The sequence below is a fragment of the Procambarus clarkii genome, chromosome 59 (assembly GCF_040958095.1).
Source record: "Procambarus clarkii isolate CNS0578487 chromosome 59, FALCON_Pclarkii_2.0, whole genome shotgun sequence".
Classification (NCBI taxonomy): Eukaryota; Metazoa; Arthropoda; class Malacostraca; order Decapoda; family Cambaridae; genus Procambarus; species Procambarus clarkii.
Window position 1 is genome coordinate 30669447 of NC_091208.1, and position 23558 is coordinate 30693004.

The 23558-nt window shown below is 57.6% G+C and overlaps 1 protein-coding gene across 1 annotated transcript in view; it reads right to left on the reverse strand.

The window, feature by feature from the left end:
- ft (cadherin-related tumor suppressor fat) overlaps positions 1-23558 on the reverse strand; it is a 552840-nt gene that overhangs the window by 134615 nt on the left and 394667 nt on the right. Inside the window, exon 4 of the mRNA XM_069307072.1 lies at positions 18857-19003. Coding sequence (XP_069163173.1) covers positions 18857-19003 — 147 coding nt within the window. The remainder of the gene's footprint in view (positions 1-18856; positions 19004-23558) is intronic.

The following is a 23558-nucleotide window of genomic DNA, read 5'->3' on the forward strand; positions in this document are numbered from 1 at the left end:
GGCCAGAGGACAGGTTGTATAACTAGCCTGGCCTGAGGACAGGTTGTATAACTAGCCTGGCCTGAGGACAGGTTGTATAACTAGCCTGGCCTGAGGACTGGTTGTATAACTAGCCTGGCCTGAGGACAGGTTGTATAACTAGCCTGGCCTGAGGACAGGTTGTATAACTAGCCTGGCCTGAGGACAGGTTGTATAACTAGCCTGGCCTGAGGACAGGTTGTATAACTAGCCTGGCCAGAGGACTGGTTGTATAACTAGCCTGGCCTGAGGACAGGTTGTATAACTAGCCTGGCCTGAGGACAGGTTGTATAACTAGCCTGGCCTGAGGACAGGTTGTATAACTAGCCTGGCCTGAGGACAGGTTGTATAACTAGCCTGGCCAGAGGACAGGTTGTATAACTAGCCTGGCCAGAGGACAGGTTGTATAACTAGCCTGGCCAGAGGACAGGTTGTATAACTAGCCTGGCCTGAGGACAGGTTGTATAACTAGCCTGGCCAGAGGACAGGTTGTATAACTAGCCTGGCCTGAGGACAGGTTGTATAACTAGCCTGGCCAGAGGACTGGTTGTATAACTAGCCTGGCCAGAGGACAGGTTGTATAACTAGCCTGGCCTGAGGACAGGTTGTATAACTAGCCTGGCCAGAGGACAGGTTGTATAACTAGCCTGGCCTGAGGACAGGTTGTATAACTAGCCTGGCCAGAGGACTGGTTGTATAACTAGCCTGGCCTGAGGACTGGTTGTATAACTAGCCTGGCCTGAGGACTGGTTGTATAACTAGCCTGGCCAGATTACAGGTTGTATAACTAGCCTGGCCTGAGGACAGGTTGTATAACTAGCCTGGCCTGAGGACTGGTTGTATAACTAGCCTGGCCAGATTACAGGTTGTATAACTAGCCTGGCCAGATTACAGGTTGTATAACTAGCCTGGCCAGAGGACAGGTTGTATAACTAGCCTGGCCAGATTACAGGTTGTATAACTAGCCTGGCTGTCACCCAGCTCTGCCTGAGTGACAGCTGTGCCTGAGTGACAGCTGTGCCTGAGTGACAGCTGTGTCTGAGTGACAGCTGTGCCTGAGTGACAGCTGCGCCTGAGTGACAGCTGTGCCTGAGTGACAGCTGTGCCTGAGTGACAGCCGTGCTGAGTGACAGCCGTACCTGAGTGACAGCCGTGCCTGAGTGACAGCTGTGCCTGAGTGACAGCTCTGCCTGAGTGACAGCTGTGCCTGACTGACAGCTGTGCCTGAGTGACAGCTGTGCCTGAGGGACAGCTGTGCCTGAGTGACCGCAGTGCCTGAGTGACAGCTGTGCCTGAGTGACAGCTGTGCCTGAGTGACAGCTGTGCCTGAGTGACAGCTGCACCTGAGTGACAGCTGCGCCTGAGTGACAGCTGTACCTGAGTGACAGCTGTGCCTGAGTGACAACTGTGCCTGAGTGACAGCTCTGCCTGAGTGACAGCTGTGCCTGAGTGACAGCTGTGCCTGAGTGACAGCCGTGCTGAGTGACAGCCGTACCTGAGTGACAGCCGTGCCTGAGTGACAGCTGTACCTGAGTGACAGCTGTGCCTGAGTGACAGCTGTGCCTGAGTGACAGCTGTGCCTGAGTGACAGCTGTGCCTGAGTGACAGTTGTGCCTGAGTGACAGCTCTGCCTAAGTGACAGCTTTGCCTGAGTGACAGCTTTGCCTGAGTGACAGCTTTGCCTGAGTGACAGCTGTGCCTGAGTGACAGCTGCACCTGAGTGACAGCTGCGCCTGAGTGACAGCTGCGCCTGAGTGACAGCTGTGCCTGAGTGACAGCTGTGCCTGAGTGACAGCTGTGCCTGAGTGACAGCTCTGCCTGAGTGACAGCTGTGCCTGAGTGACAGCTGTGCCTGAGTGACAGCTGTGCCTGAGTGACAGCTCTGCCTGAGTGACAGCTGTGCCTGAGTGACAGCTCTGCTTGAGTGACAGCAATGCCTGAGTGACAGCTGTGCCTGAGCGACAGCTCTGCCTGAGTGACAGCTCTGCCTGAGTGACAGCTGCGCCTGAGTGACAGCTGTGCCTGAGTGACAGCTCTGCCTGAGTGACAGCCAGCCTCTCTAATTACACATTAGACATCAAACTTTAAATAGAAAATGTTGTTGTTTAAGATTCGCTACTAGGAACAAAAAGTTCCAAGTAGCACGGGCTATGGTGAGCCCGTAGTGGACTTACCTGGCACAGGAGCGGGGCAAGTAGCACGGGCTATGGTGAGCCCCTAGTATGTAAACAGAAAACCATCATCAGCTGGACGTGCATGTGGTGATTGACTGATGGATTTACATGATCCATCAGTGGATTTACCAATCAGTAGTGGCTTGGGTGGTTAATCCAGCTGGCAGACCCGCTGCTTGAGGCCTCATGTGCTCCAAACATCATCTCAGACCTGATATTTAACCATCCCTTCATCTCACCCATGCAAGGTTTTGATGAGAAGTGATGAATTGCGCGATTAGTTATGAATAATGAGTGGAGGTGAATGGTAGAAAGGATGAGTGGGCCGCAGTGTGGTAACCCTGGACTCTCCCGCCTGGACGGCGTCACGCAGGGCGGACGCCGCCACCCTATCGCTACGCCTTAACAACACTTAATTACCGGGGGCGGAAGGGTTGATGTCCCGCGCCCGTCGCCGCGGCTGCTGCGCCGCTGACGCCGCTGGTGAAACCCAAGGCAAACACTGTAAACAATGGCTCCTCGGAGCCTCCATATCGTGACGACTAACGCTCCTGGCGGCGTGATCCGCGGCTACTTGCGGCACGGCCCACGGCGCGCCGCGCTCACCTCACCAACTCCGCCCTAAATGAGGTCTACCAGGACTCTATAGAGGCCGCTGGGGGTAACTAAGGTGCGGGCCCTAAATGAGCTCCACCAGGACTCTATAGAGGCCGCTGGGGGTAACTAAGGTGCGGGCCCTAAATGAGCTCCACCAGGACTCTATAGAGGCCGCTGGGGGTAACTAAGGTGCGGGCCCTAAATGAGCTCCACCAGGACTCTATAGAGGCCGCTGGGGGTAACTGAGGTGCTCTATGCGGCTAGGGCTCTGTGACAGTGTAGGCTCTGGTGAAGCTTCCCTCAGCTCTACTGGAGTGTTGTGGGGACACCTGCAGCACCACATGTGCTGGCACTCAAGAAGTGTAGGGTGTTAGTGTAGGGTGTTAGTGTAGGGTGTTAGTGTAGGGTGTTAGTGTAGGGTGTTAGTGTAGGGTGTTAGTGTAGGGTGTTAGTGTAGGGAGCTAGTGTAGGGTGTTAGTGTAGGGTGTTAGTGTAGGAGTGTTAGTGTAGGGTGTTAGTGTAGGGAGCTAGTGTAGGGTGTTAGTGTAGGGTGTTAGTGTAGGGTGTTAGTGTAGGGTGTTAGTGTAGGGAGCTAGTGTAGGGTGTTAGTGTAGGGTGTTAGTGTAGGGTGTTAGTGTAGGGTGTTAGTGTAGGGTGTTAGTGTAGGGTGTTAGTGTAGGGTGTTAGTGTAGGGTGTTAGTGTAGGGAGCTAGTGTAGGGTGTTAGTGTAGGGTGTTAGTGTAGGGTGTTAGTGTAGGGTGTTAGTGTAGGGTGTTAGTGTAGGGAGCTAGTGTAGGGTGTTAGTGTAGGGTGTTAGTGTAGGGTGTTAGTGTAGGGTGTTAGTGTAGGGTGTTAGTGTAGGGTGTTAGTGTAGGGTGTTAGTGTAGGGTGCTAGTGTAGGGTGTTAGTGTAGGGTGTTAGTGTAGGGTGTTAGTGTAGGGTGTTAGTGTAGGGAGCTAGTGTAGGGTGTTAGTGTAGGGTGTTAGTGTAGGGTGTTAGTGTAGGGTGTTAGTGTAGGGAGCTAGTGTAGGGTGTTAGTGTAGGGAGCTAGTGTAGGGTGTTAGTGTAGGGTGTTAGTGTAGGGTGTTAGTGTAGGGTGTTAGTGTAGGGAGCTAGTGTAGGGTGTTAGTGTAGGGTGTTAGTGTAGGGTGTTAGTGTAGGGAGCTAGTGTAGGGTGTTAGTGTAGGGTGTTAGTGTAGGGTGTTAGTGTAGGGTGTTAGTGTAGGGAGCTAGTGTAGGGTGTTAGTGTAGGGTGTTAGTGTAGGGAGCTAGTGTAGGGTGTTAGTGTAGGGTGTTAGTGTAGGGTGTTAGTGTAGGGTGTTAGTGTAGGGAGCTAGTGTAGGGTGTTAGTGTAGGGTGTTAGTGTAGGGTTCTAGTCTAGGGTGTTAGTCTAGGGTGCTTGAGGAGAGACAGACAAGCGCAGACAGAACTCTGTGTCCGCCCTCACGTCACCAACCACCCCGTCCTCTTCCTAAGGTTCCCCAACGTCCAGAAACTGACGTACTAAAGTGCCCTAATCCTAACCTGCCAGTGGACCCAAAACAGAAAACGGGACAGTACGTCAGTTTTGTCAGTCGCTTCCATTTTCGGTACGACGTTTTTTGGCCTTATGTAACGCATACGTGCGAAAAGCGACGTGCTATGTAGGATGAGTGGTTGCGTCAAGAATCGCTCTATTGGACCTCTGGGGAAACAAAAAGGCTCTCTTGGACTGCTCACGTGGTGGTGGAGCAGGTGTGGTAGACGGGCCGCTGGTGGAGGTGGAGCAGGTGTGGTAGACGGGCCGCTGGTGGTGGTGGAGCAGGTGTGGTAGACGGGCCGCTGGTGGAGGTGGAGCAGGTGTGGTAGACGGGCCGCTGGTGGTGGTGGAGCAGGTGTGGTAGACGGGCCGCTGGTGGTGGTGGAGCAGGTGTGGTAGACGGGCTGGTGGTGGTGGTGGAGCAGGTGTGGTAGACGGGCTGGTGGTGGTGGTGGAGCAGGTGTGGTAGACGGGGTGGTGGTGGTGGTGGAGCAGGTGTGGTAGACGGGCCGCTGGTGGTGGTGGAGCAGGTGTGGTAGACGGGCCGCTGGTGGTGGTGGAGCAGGTGTGGTAGACGGGCCGCTGGTGGTGGTGGAGCAGGTGTGGTAGACGGGCCGCTGGTGGTGGTGGTGGTGGTGGTGGAGCAGGTGTGGTAGGCGGGCTGGTGGTGGTGGTGGTGGTGGAGCAGGTGTGGTAGACGGGCCGCTGGTGGTGGTGGTGGAGCAGGTGTGGTAGACGGGCCGCTGGTGGTGGTGGTGGTGGAGCAGGTGTGGTAGACGGGCCGCTGGTGGTGGTGGAGCAGGTGTGGTGGACGGGCCGCTGGTGGTGGTGGAGCAGGTGTGGTAGACGGGCTGGTGGTGGTGGTTGTGGTGGAGCAGGTGTGGTAGATGGGCCGCTGGTGGTGGTGGAGCAGGTGTGGTAGACGGGCCGCTGGTGGAGGTGGAGCAGGTGTGGTAGACGGGCCGCTGGTGGTGGTGGAGCAGGTGTGGTAGACGGGCCGCTGGTGGTGGTGGAGCAGGTGTGGTAGACGGGCCGCTGGTGGTGGTGGTGGTGGTGGTGGAGCAGGTGTGGTAGACGGGGTGGTGGTGGTGGTGGAGCAGGTGTGGTAGACGGGCCGCTGGTGGTGGTGGTGGAGCAGGTGTGGTAGACGGGCCGCTGGTGGTGGTGGTGGTGGAGCAGGTGTGGTAGACGGGCCGCTGGTGGTGGTGGAGCAGGTGTGGTGGACGGGCCGCTGGTGGTGGTGGAGCAGGTGTGGTAGACGGGCTGGTGGTGGTGGTGGAGCAGGTGTGGTAGACGGGCCGCTGGTGGTGGTGGAGTAGGTGTGGTAGACGGGCCGCTGGTGGTGGTGGAGCAGGTGTGGTAGACGGGCCGCTGGTGGTGGTGGAGCAGGTGTGGTAGACGGGCCGCTGGTGGTGGTGGTGGAGCAGGTGTGGTAGATGGGCCGCTGGTGGTGGTGGAGCAGGTGTGGTAGACGGGCTGGTGGTGGTGGAGCAGGTGTGGTAGACGGGCTGCTGGTGGTGGTGGTGGTGGTGGTGGTGGTAGTGGAGCAGGTGTGGTAGACGGGCCGCTGGTGGTGGTGGTGGTGGTGGTGGTAGTGGAGCAGGTGTGGTAGACGGGCCGCTGGTGGTGGTGGAGCAGGTGTGGTAGACGGGCTGGTGGTGGTGGTGGTGGTGCAGGTGTGGTAGACGGGCTGGTGGTGGTGGTGGTGGTGGAGCAGGTGTGGTAGACGGGCCGCTGGTGGTGGTGGTGGTGGTGGTAGTGGAGCAGGTGTGGTAGACGGGCCGCTGGTGGTGGTGGTGGTGGAGCAGGTGTGGTAGACGGGCCGCTGGTGGTGGTGGTGGTGGAGCAGGTGTGGTAGACGGGCCGCTGGTGGTGGTGGTGGTGGAGCAGGTGTGGTAGACGGGCCGCTGGTGGTGGTGGTGGTGGTGGTAGTGGAGCAGGTGTGGTAGACGGGCCGCTGGTGGTGGTGGTGGTGGAGCAGGTGTGGTAGACGGGCCGCTGGTGGTGGTGGTGGTGGTGGTGGAGCAGGTGTGGTAGACGGGCCGCTGGTGGTGGTGGAGCAGGTGTGGTAGACGGGCCGCTGGTGGTGGTGGAGCAGGTGTGGTAGACGGGCCGCCGCTACTGGTGGTGGAGCAGGTGTGGTAGACGGGCCGCCGCTACTGGTGGTGGAGGAGCGACCACTGGCGGCAGTGTCGGGTGAGGAAGCTTCCCGTCTCGGGTTCCCAGCTGGACCAACAATAGCCCTAACCTAACTACCGCCCCACGGGATTAACAACACCAAAAACCTATCAAATGTTCGGGCATTTTTTCTGAGCAGAGTGCGGTCAGCCCACGAGGACCCGTCCACCGGACGGTGAACACGGCCGGAGTGGCAGGTGGTCGGAACCACCTGTCGCCGTGGAACCACCTGACGCCGTGGAACAACAGGTGGGACACACAATAATGATGTGGCAGTGAAGGGAACCCGAGGCCACATCCCGTCACCTGAGCCACCAGCTGTGGGAGCGGGGCGTCTCATCTTGGGCCACCAGCTGTGGGAGTGGGGCGTCTCATCTTGGGCCACCAGCTGTGGGAGTGTGGCGTCTCATCTTGGGCCACCAGCTGTGGGAGTGGGGCGTCTCATCTTGGGCCACCAGCTGTGGGAGTGGGGCGTCTCATCTTGGGCCACCAGCTGTGGGAGTGGGGCGTCTCATCTTGGGCCACCAGCTGTGGGAGTGGGGCGTCTCATCTTGGGCCACCAGCTGTGGGAGCGGAGCGTCTCATCTTGGGCCACCAGCTGTGGGAGTGTGGCGTCTCATCTTGGGCCACCAGCTGTGGGAGTGGGGCGTCTCATCTTGGGCCACCAGCTGTGGGAGCGGGGCGTCTCATCTTGGGCCAACAGCTGTGGGAGCGGGGCGTCTCATCTTGGGCCACCAGCTGTGCGAGTGGGGCGTCTCATCTTGGGCCACCAGCTGTGAGAGTGGGGCGTCTCATCTTGGGCCACCAGCTGTGGGAGCGGAGCGTCTCATCTTGGGCCACCAGCTGTGGGAGTGTGGCGTCTCATCTTGGGCCACCAGCTGTGGGAGTGGGGCGTCTCATCTTGGGCCACCAGCTGTGGGAGCGGGGCGTCTCATCTTGGGCCACCAGCTGTGGGAGTGGGGCGTCTCATCTTGGGCCACCAGCTGTGGGAGTGGGGCGTCTCATCTTGGACCATCAGCTGTGGGAGCGGGGCGTCTCATCTTGGGCCACCAGCTGTGGGAGTGGGGGATCTCATCTTGGGCCACCAGCTGTGGGAGTGGGGCGTCTCATCTTGGGCCACCAGCTGTGGGAGCGGGGCGTCTCATCTTGGGCCACCAGCTGTGGGAGTGGGGCATCTCATCTTGGGCCACCAGCTGTGGGAGTGGGGCGTCTCATCTTGGGCCACCAGCTGTGGGAGTGGGGCGTCTCATCTTGGGCCACCAGCTGTGGGAGTGGGGCGTCTCATCTTGGGCCAACAGCTGTGGGAGCGGGGCGTCTCATCTTGGGCCAACAGCTGTGGGAGCGGGGCGTCTCATCTTGGACCACCAGCTGTGGGAGTGGGGCGTCTCATCTTGGGCCACCAGCTGTGGGAGTGGGGCGTCTCATCTTGGGCCACCAGCTGTGGGAGTGGGGCGTCTCATCTTGGGCCACTAGCTGTGGGAGTGGGGCGTCTCATCTTGGGCCACTAGCTGTGGGAGTGGGGCGTCTCATCTTGGGCCACCAGCTGTGGGAGTGGGGCGTCTCATCTTAGGCCACCAGCTGTGGGAGTGGCCCCATAGAGTGCGTCTATGGGGTCGACCCCCCGCGCCTGAGGACGGAGTGTCGAGTGCTGGTAGGGGACGCAGGCGCTGGTACACGGAGACGCTGCACGCGGGAGCAAACTCAGCATCACTGATGCTGCTGATGATGAGGTTGTTGTTTATGCCTGATGCACACGCGGTTACGTTCCTGTTCCAGGGGTTACAGTGACTTGTATAGTGACTCCTGGTTACAGTGACTGTTGTATTGTGACCCGAAATGAACACACACGAGGTTCACTAGAATGTTCTGGAGTCCTTTGGTATACCTTCACCCTTTGGTATACGCTTCACCCTTTGGTGTACCTTCACCCTTTGGTATACCCTTCACCCTTTGGTATACCCTTCACCCTTTGGTATATCTTCACCCTTTGGTATACCTTCACCCTTTGGTATACCTTCACCCTTTGGTATACCCTTCACCCTTTGGTATACCCTTCACCCTTGCACTAAATAAGACGCTGTTGCCGTGAAAAACACCCTATTTCCCCCTATTTAGAACAGTTACCTTGTGATGATGTCCGGGCTTAACGTCCCGCGGCCCGGTCTCCGACCAGGGCTCCCGGTTGGTCGTCTGGTAAACCAGGCTGTTGGACGCGGCTACTCGCAGCCTGACGTATGAATCACAGCCTGGTTGATCAGGTATCCTTTGGAAGTGTTTGTCAAGTTCTCTCCTGGTCAGTTAATACATTCATTTCTTGTCTGGAAAGATCCGAAGCCATAATGACCCACAGATCGTTTTCTTATTGAAACTTTGCAATATCAACATTGTGCAAAGTAACTATGGCCTCTTCCAAGGCTTAAAGCTCTGCATATGTCAGCCTTAACCGGCGTCTGTCAGTCTCTGGTCCATTGTTAAGATACCAAGTAACTATGGCCTCTTCCTAGGCTTAAAGCTCTGCACATGTCAGCCTTAACCGGCGTCTGTCAGTCTCTGGTCCATTGTTAAGCTTAAGTAAGCTGTCTTATAACGGTTTATGGTTGACAGATGTGACCATGGAGTCATTACCCATGAAATAAGATCAATAGGAATAACGGGTAAAGTCGAGGGTTGATGTTTGAGCTTTCTGCCGAGCAGGATGCAGAGAGTGACGGTCAGATCAAGGCCAAGTGACGTGAAAAGCTATCTGTTATCTTACCTTTAGATGAGCTGAGGAAGGATAACAGCTCTTGCTTGCTGTTTCACTGGTACGTCACTTGACAACCCTTACGATCCCTAGTCTTAGTTGAGAGAGAGAAAGAGTGAGAGAGAGTGAGTAAGTGAGTGAGTGAGTGAGTGAGTGATAGCCCAAGGGGTGTGTGGGTGATGGTGGCCCCCAGCCTGCAGCCCAAGGGGTGTGTGTGGGTGATGGGGGCCCCCAGTCTGCAGCCCAAGGGATGTGTGGGTGATGGGGGCCCCCAGTCTGCAGCCCAAGGGGTGTGTGGGTGATGGTGGCCCCCAGCCTGCAGCCCAAGGGGTGTGTGGGTGATGGGGGCCCCCAGCCTGCAGCCCAAGGGGTGTGTGTGGGTGATGGTGGCCCCCAGCCTGCAGCCCAAGGGGTGTGTGTGGGTGATGGGGGCCCCCAGTCTGCAGCCCAAGGGATGTGTGGGTGATGGGGGCCCCCAGTCTGCAGCCCAAGGGGTGTGTGGGTGATGGTGGCCCCCAGCCTGCAGCCCAAGGGGTGTGTATGAGTGATGGGGGCCCCCAGCCTGCAGCCCAAGGGATGTGTGGGTGATGGGGGCCCCCAGTCTGCAGCCCAAGGGGTGTGTGGGTGATGGTGGCCCCCAGCCTGCAGCCCAAGGGGTGTGTGGGTGATGGGGGCCCCCAGTCTGCAGCCCAAGGGGTGTGTGGGTGATGGTGGCCCCCAGCCTGCAGCCCAAGGGGTGTGTATGAGTGATGGGGGCCCCCAGCCTGCAGCCCAAGGGATGTGTGGGTGATGGGGGCCCCCAGTCTGCAGCCCAAGGGGTGTGTGGGTGATGGTGGCCCCCAGCCTGCAGCCCAAGGGGTGTGTGGGTGATGGGGGCCCCCAGCCTGCAGCCCAAGGGGTGTGTGTGGGTGATGGGGGCCCCCAGTCTGCAGCCCAAGGGGTGTGTGGGTGATGGGGGCCCCCAGTCTGCAGCCCAAGGGGTGTGTGGGTGATGGTGGCCCCCAGCCTGCAGCCCAAGGGGTGTGTGTGGGTGATGGGGGCCCCCAGTCTGCAGCCCAAGGGGTGTGTGGGTGATGGGGGCCCCCAGTCTGCAGCCCAAGGGGTGTGTGGGTGATGGGGGCCCCCAGCCTGCAGCCCAAGGGGTGTGTGTGGGTGATGGGGGCCCCCAGTCTGCAGCCCAAGGGGTGTGTGTGGGTGATGGGGGGCCCCCAGTCTGCAGCCCAAGGGGTGTGTGTGTGGGTGATGGGGGCCCCCAGTCTGCAGCCCAAGGGGTGTGTGTGGGTGATGGGGGGCCCCCAGTCTGCAGCCCAAGGGGTGTGTGTGTGGGTGATGGGGGCCCCCAGTCTGCAGCCCAAGGGGTGTGTGTGGGTGATGGGGGCCCCCAGTCTGCAGCCCAAGGGGTGTGTGGGTGATGGGGGCCCCCAGCCTGCAGCCCAAGGGGTGTGTGTGAGTGATGGGGGGCCCCCAGCCTGCAGCCCAAGGGATGTGTGGGTGATGGGGGCCCCCAGCCTGCAGCCCAAGGGGTGTGTGTGAGTGATGGGGGCCCCCAGCCTGCAGCCCAAGGGTTGTGTGGGTGATGGGGGCCCCCAGCCTGCAGCCCAAGGGTTGTGTGGGTGATGGGGGCCCCCAGCCTGCAGCCCAAGGTGTGAGTGTGAGTGATGGGGGCCCCCAGCCTGCAGCCCAAGGTGTGAGTGTGAGTGATGGGGGCCCCAGCCTGCAGCCCAAGGGTTGTGTGGGTGATGGGGGCCCCCAGCCTGCAGCCCAAGGGGTGTGTGTGGGTGATGGGGGCCCCCAGCCTGCAGCCCAAGGGTTGTGTGTGGGTGATGGGGGCCCCCAGCCTGCAGCCCAAGGGTTGTGTGGGGGTGATGGGGGCCCCCAGCCTGCAGCCCAAGGGGTGTGTGGGTGACAGGGGCCCCCAGCCTGCAGCCCAAGGGTTGTGTGTGGGTGATGGGGGCCCCCAGCCTGCAGCCCAAGGGTTGTGTGTGGGTGATGGGGGCCCCCAGCCTGCAGCCCAAGGGGTGTGTGGGTGACAGTGGCCCCCAGCCTGCAGCCCAAGGGGTGTGTGTGGGTGATGGGGGCCCCCAGCCTGCAGCCCAAGGGTTGTGTGTGGGTGATGGGGGCCCCCAGCCTGCAGCCCAAGGGTTGTGTGTGGGTGATTGGGGGCCCCCAGCCTGCAGCCCAAGAGTTGTGTGTGGGTGATGGGGGCCCCCAGCCCAAGAGTTGTGTGTAGGTGATGGGGGCCCCCAGCCTGCAGCCCAAGAGTTGTGTGTGGGTGATGGGGGCCCCCAGCCTGCAGCCCAAGGGTTGTGTGTGGGTGATGGGGGCCCCCAGCCCGCAGCCCTAGGGGTTAGTGTGAGTGACGGGGCCCCCAGCCTGCAGCCCAAGGGGTTAGTGTTAGTGACGGGGGCCCCCAGCCCAAGGGGGCGCCCAACGCAGCTGGAATAATCCGCCATCATGTTCCCCGCTGCCAGACGCTCCGAGCGCCACCACAACAATATGTATCCAGCTCCGTTTTCTGTTGTTTAGAGAAAATGTTCGAGAGGCAAGACGGCCCCAGACCAGCGGGTCCGGCCCTGCTTGGCCGAGAGGGGAGTGTTGGGGCCTCTCAGTGAGGGAGGGACAGGGGGACGTGAGGGAGGGACAGGGAGACGTGAGGGAGGGACAGGGAGACGTGAGGGAGGGACAGGGGGACGTGAGGGAGGGACAGGGGGACGTGAGGGAGGGACAGGGAGACGTGAGGGAGGGACAGGGAGACGTGAGGGAGGGACAGGGGGACGTGAGGGAGGGACAGGGGGACGTGAGGGAGGGACAGGGAGACGTGAGGGAGGGACAGGGAGACGTGAGGGAGGGACAGGGGGACGTGAGGGAGGGACAGGGGGACGTGAGGGAGGGACAGGGAGACGTGAGGGAGGGACAGGGAGACGTGAGGGAGGGACAGGGAGACGTGAGGGAGGGACAGGGAGACGTGAGGGAGGGGCAGGGAGACGTGAGGGAGGAGCAAGGGGACGTGAGGGAGGGGCAGGGAGACGTGAGGGAGGGGCAGGGAGACGTGAGGGAGGGACAGGGAGACGTGAGGGAGGAACAGGGAGACGTGAGGGAGGGACAGGGAGACGTGAGGGAGGGACAGGGAGACGTGAGGGAGGGGCAGGGAGACGTGAGGGGACAGGGAGACGTGAGGGAGGGACAGGGAGACGTGAGGGAGGGACAGGGAGACGTGAGGGAGAGAAGAGAGAGATCGGGTGTCACGTGAGTGGGGAGTAGGTGAGACACAGGAGTCAGTCACGGGGCAGGGTACTTGAAGAATGACGAGGACACAGTTAGAAACTCAAGTTTACTGATGTTTAAATACTCATAAATGGCTGAGGTAGCTCAAGCTATCCTAACCCCGTTGAGTACAACGTGTCCATATATACACACACACATATTACCAAGGGCAGAGTAATATTGTACTCAGAGATGTATCGAAGCTTTTAGACACGAGGGACACACTCGCCTGACAATAAGGAGCTCGGAGCGTCCACAGCTTCATAAACTACTGAACTAGCTCAACTCACCATCTGACAGCTACTTGGGTAACATAATCGAACTGTATATGTACCTGGATTGTACCTGGGTGGGGTTGTGAGAGTTCTATACTCCTCAAGTCCGGCCCATCGGAGTCCAGGCCTGACTTCTGGGGGCCTGGTGTAATAGGCTTTTGAATAGAATTGAAAAGTGAAGTGCAAAAAGGAAGCTGCCTTTCACCCACGCTTTTCAGCATTGATTTTGATTTGATTGTTGCCGGAGGCGGCTAGTTTATTGTGCACCCCATACTCATTCTGTGAGCGGTAGCGCAAGAAGGATTACAGAGGCCACAAAAGATCTTTATCAGACCTCATCGGAGATTATTACATTAACAATTACATCTATCCTTCACACATTATAATTAGTGTGTCAGCTAGTTACAGAGAATGTTCTATTTCAGCATATATATATATATACAGGCGACCTGTCCCAACCCCAGCACGGAGAATACATCACATACGATGATGTAATGTCACTCATATATTATTCCAACCAGGACTATTAAAGTCGCTACTGGCCAACAAAATTGAAAAGCAATGAAAAACAGCAAGCAAAAGTTCCAGATAATACACATTACAAAAAATAAACCCAGACCCCATTATTCTTGACCACTGTCTTATCTAATATGAGGCTATAGGCTCAAGAACTCAAGATTAACAGATCAGGATTCAAAATTCACGTAAAGGGCACATTACAAGAAGGAAAAACATCCTTAGGAAAACAGAAAATATTCCGTTGCCTTAGCAGGAACACACAACTACACATGCACAAGGCTCTAGCCCAGCTGCCTCTCCAGGTCCCTCCAGTACACTAACAAGCACAAACTGCAAGCAGTACAAAATAAGGCGCTAAGGAGAGCAGCAAAACACCGTCCACCATATGATCAGACAATCCAGGAGCTCCACGAACTCCTGAACACACAGCCACTAAACATCAGACTGCAGCACCAAGCCATCAGGGTGTGGAACACCATCGAAATGTTAGAGGACCCAATGTTTGAAAGATTACTCCAAGATGAGACGCCCCGCTCCCACAGCTGGTGGCCCAAGATGAGACGCCCCACTCCCACAGCTGGTGGCCCAAGATGAGACGTCCCGCTCCCACAGCTGGTGGCCCAAGATGAGACGCCCCACTCCCACAGCTGGTGGCCCAAGATGAGACGCCCCGCTCCCACAGCTGGTGGCCCAAGATGAGACGCCCCACTCCCACAGCTGGTGGCCCAAGACGAGTGGGGGAGGTAGTGGTGGTGGGGGAGGGGTGGTGGGGTGGGGGTGAGTGGCAGTAGTGGAGGGGATGACGGTGGTGGGGGAGAGAGGGAGTAAGTGGGCGGTGATAGTATTAAGGGAGAAGCATAGGTGAAGGAAAGTTTAGGAAGGTGTATATACAGTGAGAGGTATGAAAGCAGGCGTAGTGGGGGCTGTGGGGGTGATAGTGGGGGTGGTAGAGGGTGTGGTAGTGGGGGCTGTGGGGGTGGTAGTGGGGGCTGAGGGAGAGGTGGGGGCGGAGGGGAGGCTTGATTGATCGCGGGATGAAACAAAAAATGGTTAACAGAAGATGTTGACGTTGTTCGAACCTCATAAAAAGGAAAACACGATCATTCTTCCAAAGGGGCCAACTACAGGGACCTTCCCAGTGACGCCACCGGCAACACAGGTGCCACTGCGGGTCCTGTGAGTCCTGTCAACGGGTTCCAGGTCCTATGATCGGGTCAGAAAACCTCCTTTTCGACAGCTTAGGCTACGCCGGAGACGAGAATGAGGAAGCCAGAGTGGGCCAAGATCACTGGATTCAGGCCTTCAGGGGAGAAGTGGACCAGGTTTTAGATCCTGGGTACTATGAATGGGACTGGTGTACCCCAGGACCCCCCCCCCAGGGGTTTGGTGTACCCCCTAGGACCACCCCCTGGAGTCTGGTGTACCCCAGGACCCCACTGGGGACAGGTGTACCCCCAGGACCCCCCCTGGGGACTGGTGTACCCCCAGGACCCCTCTGGGGGACTGGTGTACCCCCAGGACCCCCCTGGGGACTGGTGTACCCCAGGACCCCACTGGGGACTGGTGTACCCCAGGACCACCCCTGGGGACTGGTGTACCCCCAGGACCCCCCTGGGACTGGTGTACCCCCAGGACCCCCCCTGGGGACTGGTGTACCCCAGGACCCCCCTGGGGACTGGTGTACCCCAGGACCACCCCTGGGGACTGGTGTACCCCCAGGACCCCCCTGGGACTGGTGTACCCCTAGGACCACCCCCTGGGAACTGGTGTACCCAAGGACCCCCCCTGGGGACTGGTGTACCCAAGGACCCCCCCCTGGGGACTGGTGTACCCCCAGGACCCCCCCTGGGGACTGGTGTACCCCCAGGACCCCTCTGGGGGACTGGAGAACCAGGTTCCCAGGGGTTGGTAGTTCCTATGAGTTCCACTCATAACAATTATCTAATTAAAATTTTTATCTAAACACTCAATTATAAACGGAAAATGATGAGCGTTGAAGGGCTCGATCTCTGACCCAAAATCTTAAAACGCCAGAAAGTGACCTTCGGGGATTGAACACCGACCTGCAGGCAGCACGGTAACTCTTGGGTGGTGGAGACGGGCAGGACGAGTTCCTTGCAAACAAATCCACAAGGGTCGTGACGAAGATTCGAACCTGCGTCCGGGAGCATCCCAGACGCTGCCTTAATCGACTGAGCTACGACATGGTCAAAAGAGTTGAAGCTCAGGCGATTAAGGCAGCGTCTGGGATGCTCTCGGACGCAGGTTCGAATCCTCGTCACGGCCCTTGTGGATTTGTTCATTTGATGCATCACGCTATTGTGATTTCTGTGTGTAAAGGTTTCTTTTTTTTTGTTGGAAAAGGTGAGGGGCCGACTCTCACACCTACCTCCTCCTCCACTACTTCCTCCTCTTCCCTCTCCTCCACCACCACCACCAACACCACCACCAACACCACCAACATCAGCACCACCACTACCTCCATCAACACCACCACCACCTCCACCACCACCACCAACACCACCACCAACACCACCACCAACATCAACACCACCACTACCTCCATCAACACCACCACCACCACCATCAACACCACCAACATCAACACCACCACTACCTCCATCAACACCACCACCACCACCACCACCATCAACACCACCACCACCACCACCATCAACACCACCACCACCACCTCCACAACCACCACCACCACCATCAACACCACCACCACCTCCACAACCACCACCACCACCACCATCAACACCACCACCACCACCACCTCCACAACCACCACCACCACCACCATCAACACCACCACCACCTCCACAACCACCACCACCACCACCACCACCATCAACACCACCACCACCTCCACAACCACCACCACCACCACCATCAACACCACCACCACCTCCACAACCACCACCACCACCACCATCAACACCACCACCACCTCCACAACCACCACCACCACCACCATCAACACCACCACCACCTCCACAACCACCACCACCACCATCAACACCACCACCACCACCTCCACAACCACCACCACCACCATCAACACCACCACCACCATCAACACTACCACCACCACCATCAACACCACCACCACCACCTCCACAACAACCACCACCACCACCATCAACACCACCACCACCTCCACAACCACCACCACCACCATCAACACCACCACCACCACCTCCACAACCACCACCACCACCACCACCACCACCACCACCACCTCCACAACCACCACCACCACCACCAACACCACCACCACCACCTCCACAACCACCACCACCACCACCACCACCATCAACACCACCACCACAACCACCACCACCACCACCATCAACACCACCACCACCTCCACAACCACCACCACCACCACCATCAACACCACCACCACCTCCACAACCACCACCACCACCATCAACACCACCACCACCACCTCCACAACCACCACCACCACCATCAACACCACCACCACCATCAACACTACCACCACCACCATCAACACCACCACCACCACCTCCACAACAACCACCACCACCACCATCAACACCACCACCACCTCCACAACCACCACCACCACCATCAACACCACCACCACCACCTCCACAACAACCACCACCACCACCATCAACACCACCACCACCTCCACAACCACCACCATCAACACCACCACCACCACCTCCACCACCACCACCACCACCACCAAGAACAGTGCGAGACCATATGTACTCAGATTGAGGAGACAAGGGTGGAAATCTCACAGAAAATGATAAGGAGGTATGTGAGAAACTCGACAAAAGACTTCCTGAAGTCTTTACAGTAGAACGAGTGTGGGGGACAAAGGTTGTGAGATGAAAGGCTTGAAGAAACAATGGATGACACTGTAGTTACTGTAAAAGAGGTAAGAAAGCACCTGGAGGCACTACAGGTGATAAAAGTCAATAGAGGGCTAGACCTAATCTCACACTGGCTGCTGAAACAGGCTGTAGATGTAATTAATCCCAATTATCTAAATTTGTTAATAATTCGCTTGAGACAGGAACTCTCCCCAACGTCTGGAGAAAGGCAAATGTTATCCCAGTATATAAAAAGGAGATAGAAAGCAGGCACTAAACTACAGACCAGTGTCATTGATAATTATTATGATGCCTCGTACTGACTATAGTAGGGGGAATAATACTACTGACCAAAGTAGGGGTTTAGGGAGCATAACCAAGCAAATATTGCGTCAGCCAGAAAAATGATAGGATGGATTACTAGAACTTTCAAATCCAGGGATCCCATCACAATGGTTGTACTCTTCAAGTCACTTGTGTTGTCCCGTCTTGAGTACTGCTCAGTACTCAAGACTCCCCCTTCAGTGCTCCCCCTTCAGAGCAGGAGAGATTGCTGAAATAGAGGAAATACAGAGAACATATACGGCACGCATAGACGAGATAAAACACCTAAATTATTGGGATCGTCTCAAAATTCTCCAAATGTATTTCCTAGAGAGGAGACGAGAGATACCAAATAATATACACGTGGAAAATACTGGAGGGCCAGGTCCCTAATCTACACAGTAAAATAACACCATACTGGAGTAAACGATATGGAAGAAAATGCAGAATAGAACCAGTGAAGAGCAGAGGTGCCATAGGCACAATCAGAGAACACTGTATAAACATCAGAGGTCCGCGGTTGTTCAACATCCTCCCAGCGACTATAAGAAATATTGCCGGAACAACCGTGGACATCTTCAAGAGAAAACTGGATACTTTTCTTCAAGGAGTGCCGGACCAACCAGGCTGGGGTGGGTATGAGGGCCTGCGTGCCGCTCCAAGCAACAGCCTGGTGGACCAAACCCTCACTAGTCAAGCTTGGCCTCGGGACGGGCTTGGGGAGTAGAACAACTCCCAGAACCCCATCAACCAGTTATCAAGCCGCATACCAGCCAAAAGTGACGTTATTTTTAAGAGGACGGGTTGATCAAGCAGTCCAGAGCGCTGTCCACTCAGCTATCAGACTCCCAATTTTGTGGCTTAGTAACGGTGAAAATATCGAGAACCCCGGTGCTGAAGCGTCAAGACAGGTGATTGACTGATATAGATTAAGCCACCCAGAAGGCGGCACAGGCATGGAAAGCAATACCATAGGCCTAATGGAAGGCATAATGTTATAGGCCTAGGTGAAGCATATAACCTTCCAGTTGTAAAAGTCACCCATCACAACACACCAACTCGCCCCCAAAGGATTTCCCAGCATCTTCAGCCGGCACAAAGACACAGTTACCTTGAGGTTATCTTGAAATGATTTCGGGGCTTTTAGTGTCCCCGCGGCCCAGTCCTCGACCAAGCCTCCACCCCCAGGAAGCAGCCCGTGACAGCTGACTAACTCCCAGGTACCTATTTTACTGCTAGGTAACAGGGGCATAGGGTGAAAGAAACTCTGCCCATTGTTTCTCGCCGGTGCCTGGGATCGAACCCAGGACCACAGGATCACAAGTCCCGCGTGCTGTCCGCTCGGCCGACCGACTCCCTAAAGTAAAGAGAGACACAGAGGGTGATCTTACCTGCTCGTAGTCGAGTCTTGAGGTGAGGGTGAAGACGCCCGTCTGAGGGTTGAGGGAGAAGACGTCGTTACCCCAGTGAGAGATGACGGTGTAGGACACCTGCCCGTTGGTCCCCTCGTCCGCGTCCCACGCCGACACCTGCCCCACCTGTCAACACAACAACAACATTAGAACACCTGGCCTGGGGGACACCTGGCCTGGGGAACACCTGCCCCCACCTGTCAACACAACAACAACATTAGAACACCTGGCCTGGGGGACACCTGGCCTGGGGAACACCTGCCCCCACCTGTCAACACAACAACAACATTAGAACACCTGGCCTGGGGGACACCTGGCCTGGGGGACACCTGGCCTGGGGGAACACCTGGCCTGGGGAACACCTGGCCTGGGGGAACACCTGGCCTGGGGGACACCTGGCCTGGGGAACACCTGGCCTGGGGAACACCTGCCCCCACCTGTCAACACAACAACAACATTAGAACACCTGTCCTGGGGAACACCTGGCCTGGGGGACACCTGGCCTGGGGATCACCTGGCCTGGGGAACACCTGCCCTGGGGGACACCTGGCCTGGGGAACACCTGGCCTGGGAACACCTGCCCCACCTGTCAACACAACAACAACATTAGAACACCTGTCCTGGGAACACCTGGCCTGGGGAACACCTGGCCTGGGGGACACCTGGCCTGGGGAACACCTGGCCTGGGGAACACCTGGCCTGGGGGACACCTGGCCTGGGAACACCTGGCCTGGGGAACACCTGGCCTGGGGGACACCTGGCCTAAGGGACATCTGGCCTGGGGAACACCTGGCCTGGGGAACACCTGGCCTGGGGGACACCTGGCCTGGGGGACACCTGGCCTGGGGAACACCTGGCCTGGGGAACACCTGGCCTGGGGAACACCTGGCCTGGGGAACACCTGGCCTGGGGGGACACCTGGCCTGGGGAACATCTGGCCTGGGGAACACCTGGCCTGGGGGAACACCTGGCCTGGGGAACACCTGACCTGGGGGAACACCTGGCCTGGGGGAACACCTGGCCTGGGGAACACCTGGCCTGGGGAACACCTGGCCTAGGGAACACCTGACCTGGGGGAACACCTGACCTGGGGGGACACCTGGCCTGGGGAACACCTGGCCTGGGGAACACCTGACCTGGGGAACACCTGACCTGGGGGAACACCTGGCGTGGGGGACACCTGGCCTGGGGGACACCTGGCCTGGGGAACACCTGGCCTGGGGAACACCTGGCCTGGGGGGACACCTGGCCTGGGGGACACCTGGCCTGGGGAACACCTGGCCTGGGGGAACACCTGGCCTGGGGAACACCTGGCCTGGGGAACACCTAGCCTGGGGAACACCTGGCCTAGGGAACACCTAGCCTGGGGAACACCTGGCCTGGGGAACACCTGGCCTGGGGAACACCTGGCCTGGGGAACACCTAGCCTGGGGAACACCTGGCCTGGGGGACACCTGGCCTGGGGAACACCTGGCCTGGGGAACACCTGGCCTGGGGGACACCTGGCCTGGGGGAACACCTGACCTGGGGGACACCTGGCCTGGGGGACACCTGGCCTGGGGGAACACCTAGCCTGGGGGACACCTGGCCTGGGGGACACCTGGCCTGGGGGACACCTGGCCTGGGGAACACCTGGCCTGGGGGACACCTGGCCTGGGGGGACACCTGGCCTGGGGACAGGGAGCAGGGAACAGTTTACACACTGAGGACAGGGAGACAGAGCAGTTTACACACTGAGGACAGGGAGACAGAGCAGTTTACACACTGAGGACAGGGAGACAGAGCAGTTTACACGCTGAGGACAGGGAGACAGAGCAGTTTACACACTGAGGACAGGGAGACAGAGCAGTTCACACACTGAGGACAGGGAGACAGAGCAGTTTACACACTGAGGACAGGGAGACAGATCAGTTTACACACTGAGGACAGGGAGACAGAGCAGTTTACACACTTAGGACAGGGAGACAGAGCAGTTTACACACTGAGGACAGGGAGCAGGGAACAGTTTACACACTGAGGACAGGGAGACAGCAGTTTGCACACTGAGGACAGAGAGACAGAGCAGTTTACACACTGAGGACAGGGAGACAGAGCAGTTTACACACTGAGGACAGGGAGACAGAGCAGTTTACACACTGAGGACAGGGAGACAGAGCAGTTTACACACTGAGGACAGGGAGACAGAGCAGTTCACACACTGAGGACAGGGAGACAGAGCAGTTTACACACTGAGGACAGGGAGACAGAGCAGTTTACACACTGAGGACAGGGAGACAGAGCAGTTTACACACTGAGGACAGGGAGACAGAGCAGTTCACACACTGAGGACAGGGAGACAGAGCAGTTTACACACTGAGGACAGGGAGACAGAGCAGTTTACACACCAAGGACAGGGAGACAGAGCAGTTTACACACTGAGGACAGGAAAACAGAGCAGTTTACACACTGAGGACAGGGAGACAGAGCAGTTTACACACTGAGGACAGGGAGACAGCAGTTTACACACTGAGGACAGGGAGACAGAGCAGTTCACACACTGAGGACAGGGAGACAGAGCAGTTTACACACTTAGGACAGGGAGACAGATCAGTTTACACACTGAGGACAGGGAGACAGAGCAGTTTACACACTGAGGACAGGGAGACAGATCAGTTTACACACTGAGGACAGGGAGACAGAGCAGTTTACATACTGAGGACAGGGAGACAGAGCAGTTTACACACTGAGGACAGGGAGACAGAGCAGTTTACACCTCCAAATGTATCCCTCTTTATTCAACAACGTAAATTTTGTGACTAATAACTCTATTGGGATCTTGGGACCCCTTACACTCAGGTGAGGACCCCTACACTCAGGTGAGGACCCCTACACTCAGGTGAGGACCCCTGCACTCAGGTGAGGACCCCTACACTCAGGTGAGGACCCCTACACTCAGGTGAGGACCCTTTACACTCAGGTGAGGACCCCTACACTCAGGTGAGGACCCCTACACTCAGGTGAGGACCCCTACACTCAGGTGAGGACCCCTACACTCAGGTGAGGACCCCTACACTCAGGTGAGGACCCTTTACACTCAGGTGAGGACCCTTTACACTCAGGTGAGGACCCCTACACTCAGGTGAGGACCCTTTACACTCAGGTGAGGACCCCTACACTCAGGTGAGGACCCCTACACTCAGGTGAGGACCCCTACACTCAGGTGAGGACCCTACACTCAGGTGAGGACCCCTACACTCAGGTGAGGACCCCTACACTCAGGTGAGGACCTCTACACTCAGGTGAGGACCCCTACACTCAGGTGAGGACCCCTACACTCAGGTGAGGACCCCTTACACTCAGGTGAGGACCCCTACACTCTGGTGAGGACCCCCTACACTCAGGTGAGGACCCCTACACTCAGGTGAGGACCCTTTACACTCAGGTGAGGACCCCTACACTCAGGTGAGGACCCCTACACTCAGGTGAGGACCCCTACACTCAGGTGAGGACCCTTTACACTCAGGTGAGGACCCCTTACACTCAGGTGAGGACCCCTTACACTCAGGTGAGGACCCCTACACTCAGGTGAGGACCCCTACACTCAGGTGAGGACCCCTACACTCAGGTGAGGACCCCTACACTCAGGTGAGGACCCCTACACTCAGGTGAGGACCCCTACACTCAGGTGAGGACCCTTTACACTCAGGTGAGGACCCCTTACACTCAGGTGAGGACCCCTACACTCAGGTGAGGACCCCTACACTCAGGTGAGGACCTTTACACTCAGGTGAGGACCCCTACACTCAGGTGAGGACCCCTACACTCAGGTGAGGACCCCTACACTCAGGTGAGGACCCTTACACTCAGGTGAGGACCCCTACACTCAGGTGAGGACCCCTACACTCAGGTGAGGACCCTTACACTCAGGTGAGGACCCCTACACTCAGGTGAGGACCCCTACACTCAGGTGAGGACCCCTACACTCAGGTGAGGACCCCTACACTCAGGTGAGGACCCCTACACTCAGGTGAGGACCCCTACACTCAGGTGAGGACCCCTACACTCAGGTGAGGACCCCTACACTCAGGTGAGGACCCCTACACTCAGGTGAGGACCCTTTACACTCAGGTGAGGACCCCTACACTCAGGTGAGGACCCCTACACTCAGGTGAGGACCCCTACACTCAGGTGAGGACCCCTACACTCAGGTGAGGACCCCTACACTCAGGTGAGGACCCTTTACACTCAGGTGAGGACCCTTTACACTCAGGTGAGGACCCCTACACTCAGGTGAGGACCCCTACACTCAGGTGAAGACCTCACTCCAACTCCACTACTTCTCTCACTCTCCCTCTTCCCCCCCCTCTCTCTCTCTCTCTCTCTCTCTCTCTCTCTCTCTCTTCCTCTCTCTCTCCCTCTCTCTCTCTTCCTCTCTCTCTCCCTCTCTCTCTCTCTCTCTCTCTCTCTCTCTCTCTCTCTCTCTCTTTCTCTCTCTCTCTCCCTCTCTCTCTCTCTCTCTCTCTCTCTCTCTCTCTCTCTCTCTCTCTCTCTCTCTCTCTCTCTCTCTCTCTCTCTCTCTCTCTCTCCCTCTTCCCCTCTCTCTCCCTCTCTCTCTCTCTCTCTCTCTCTCTCTCTCTCTCTCTCTCTCTCTCTCTCTCTCTCTCTCTCCCTCTCTCTCTCTCCCTCTCTGGATCAATTCATC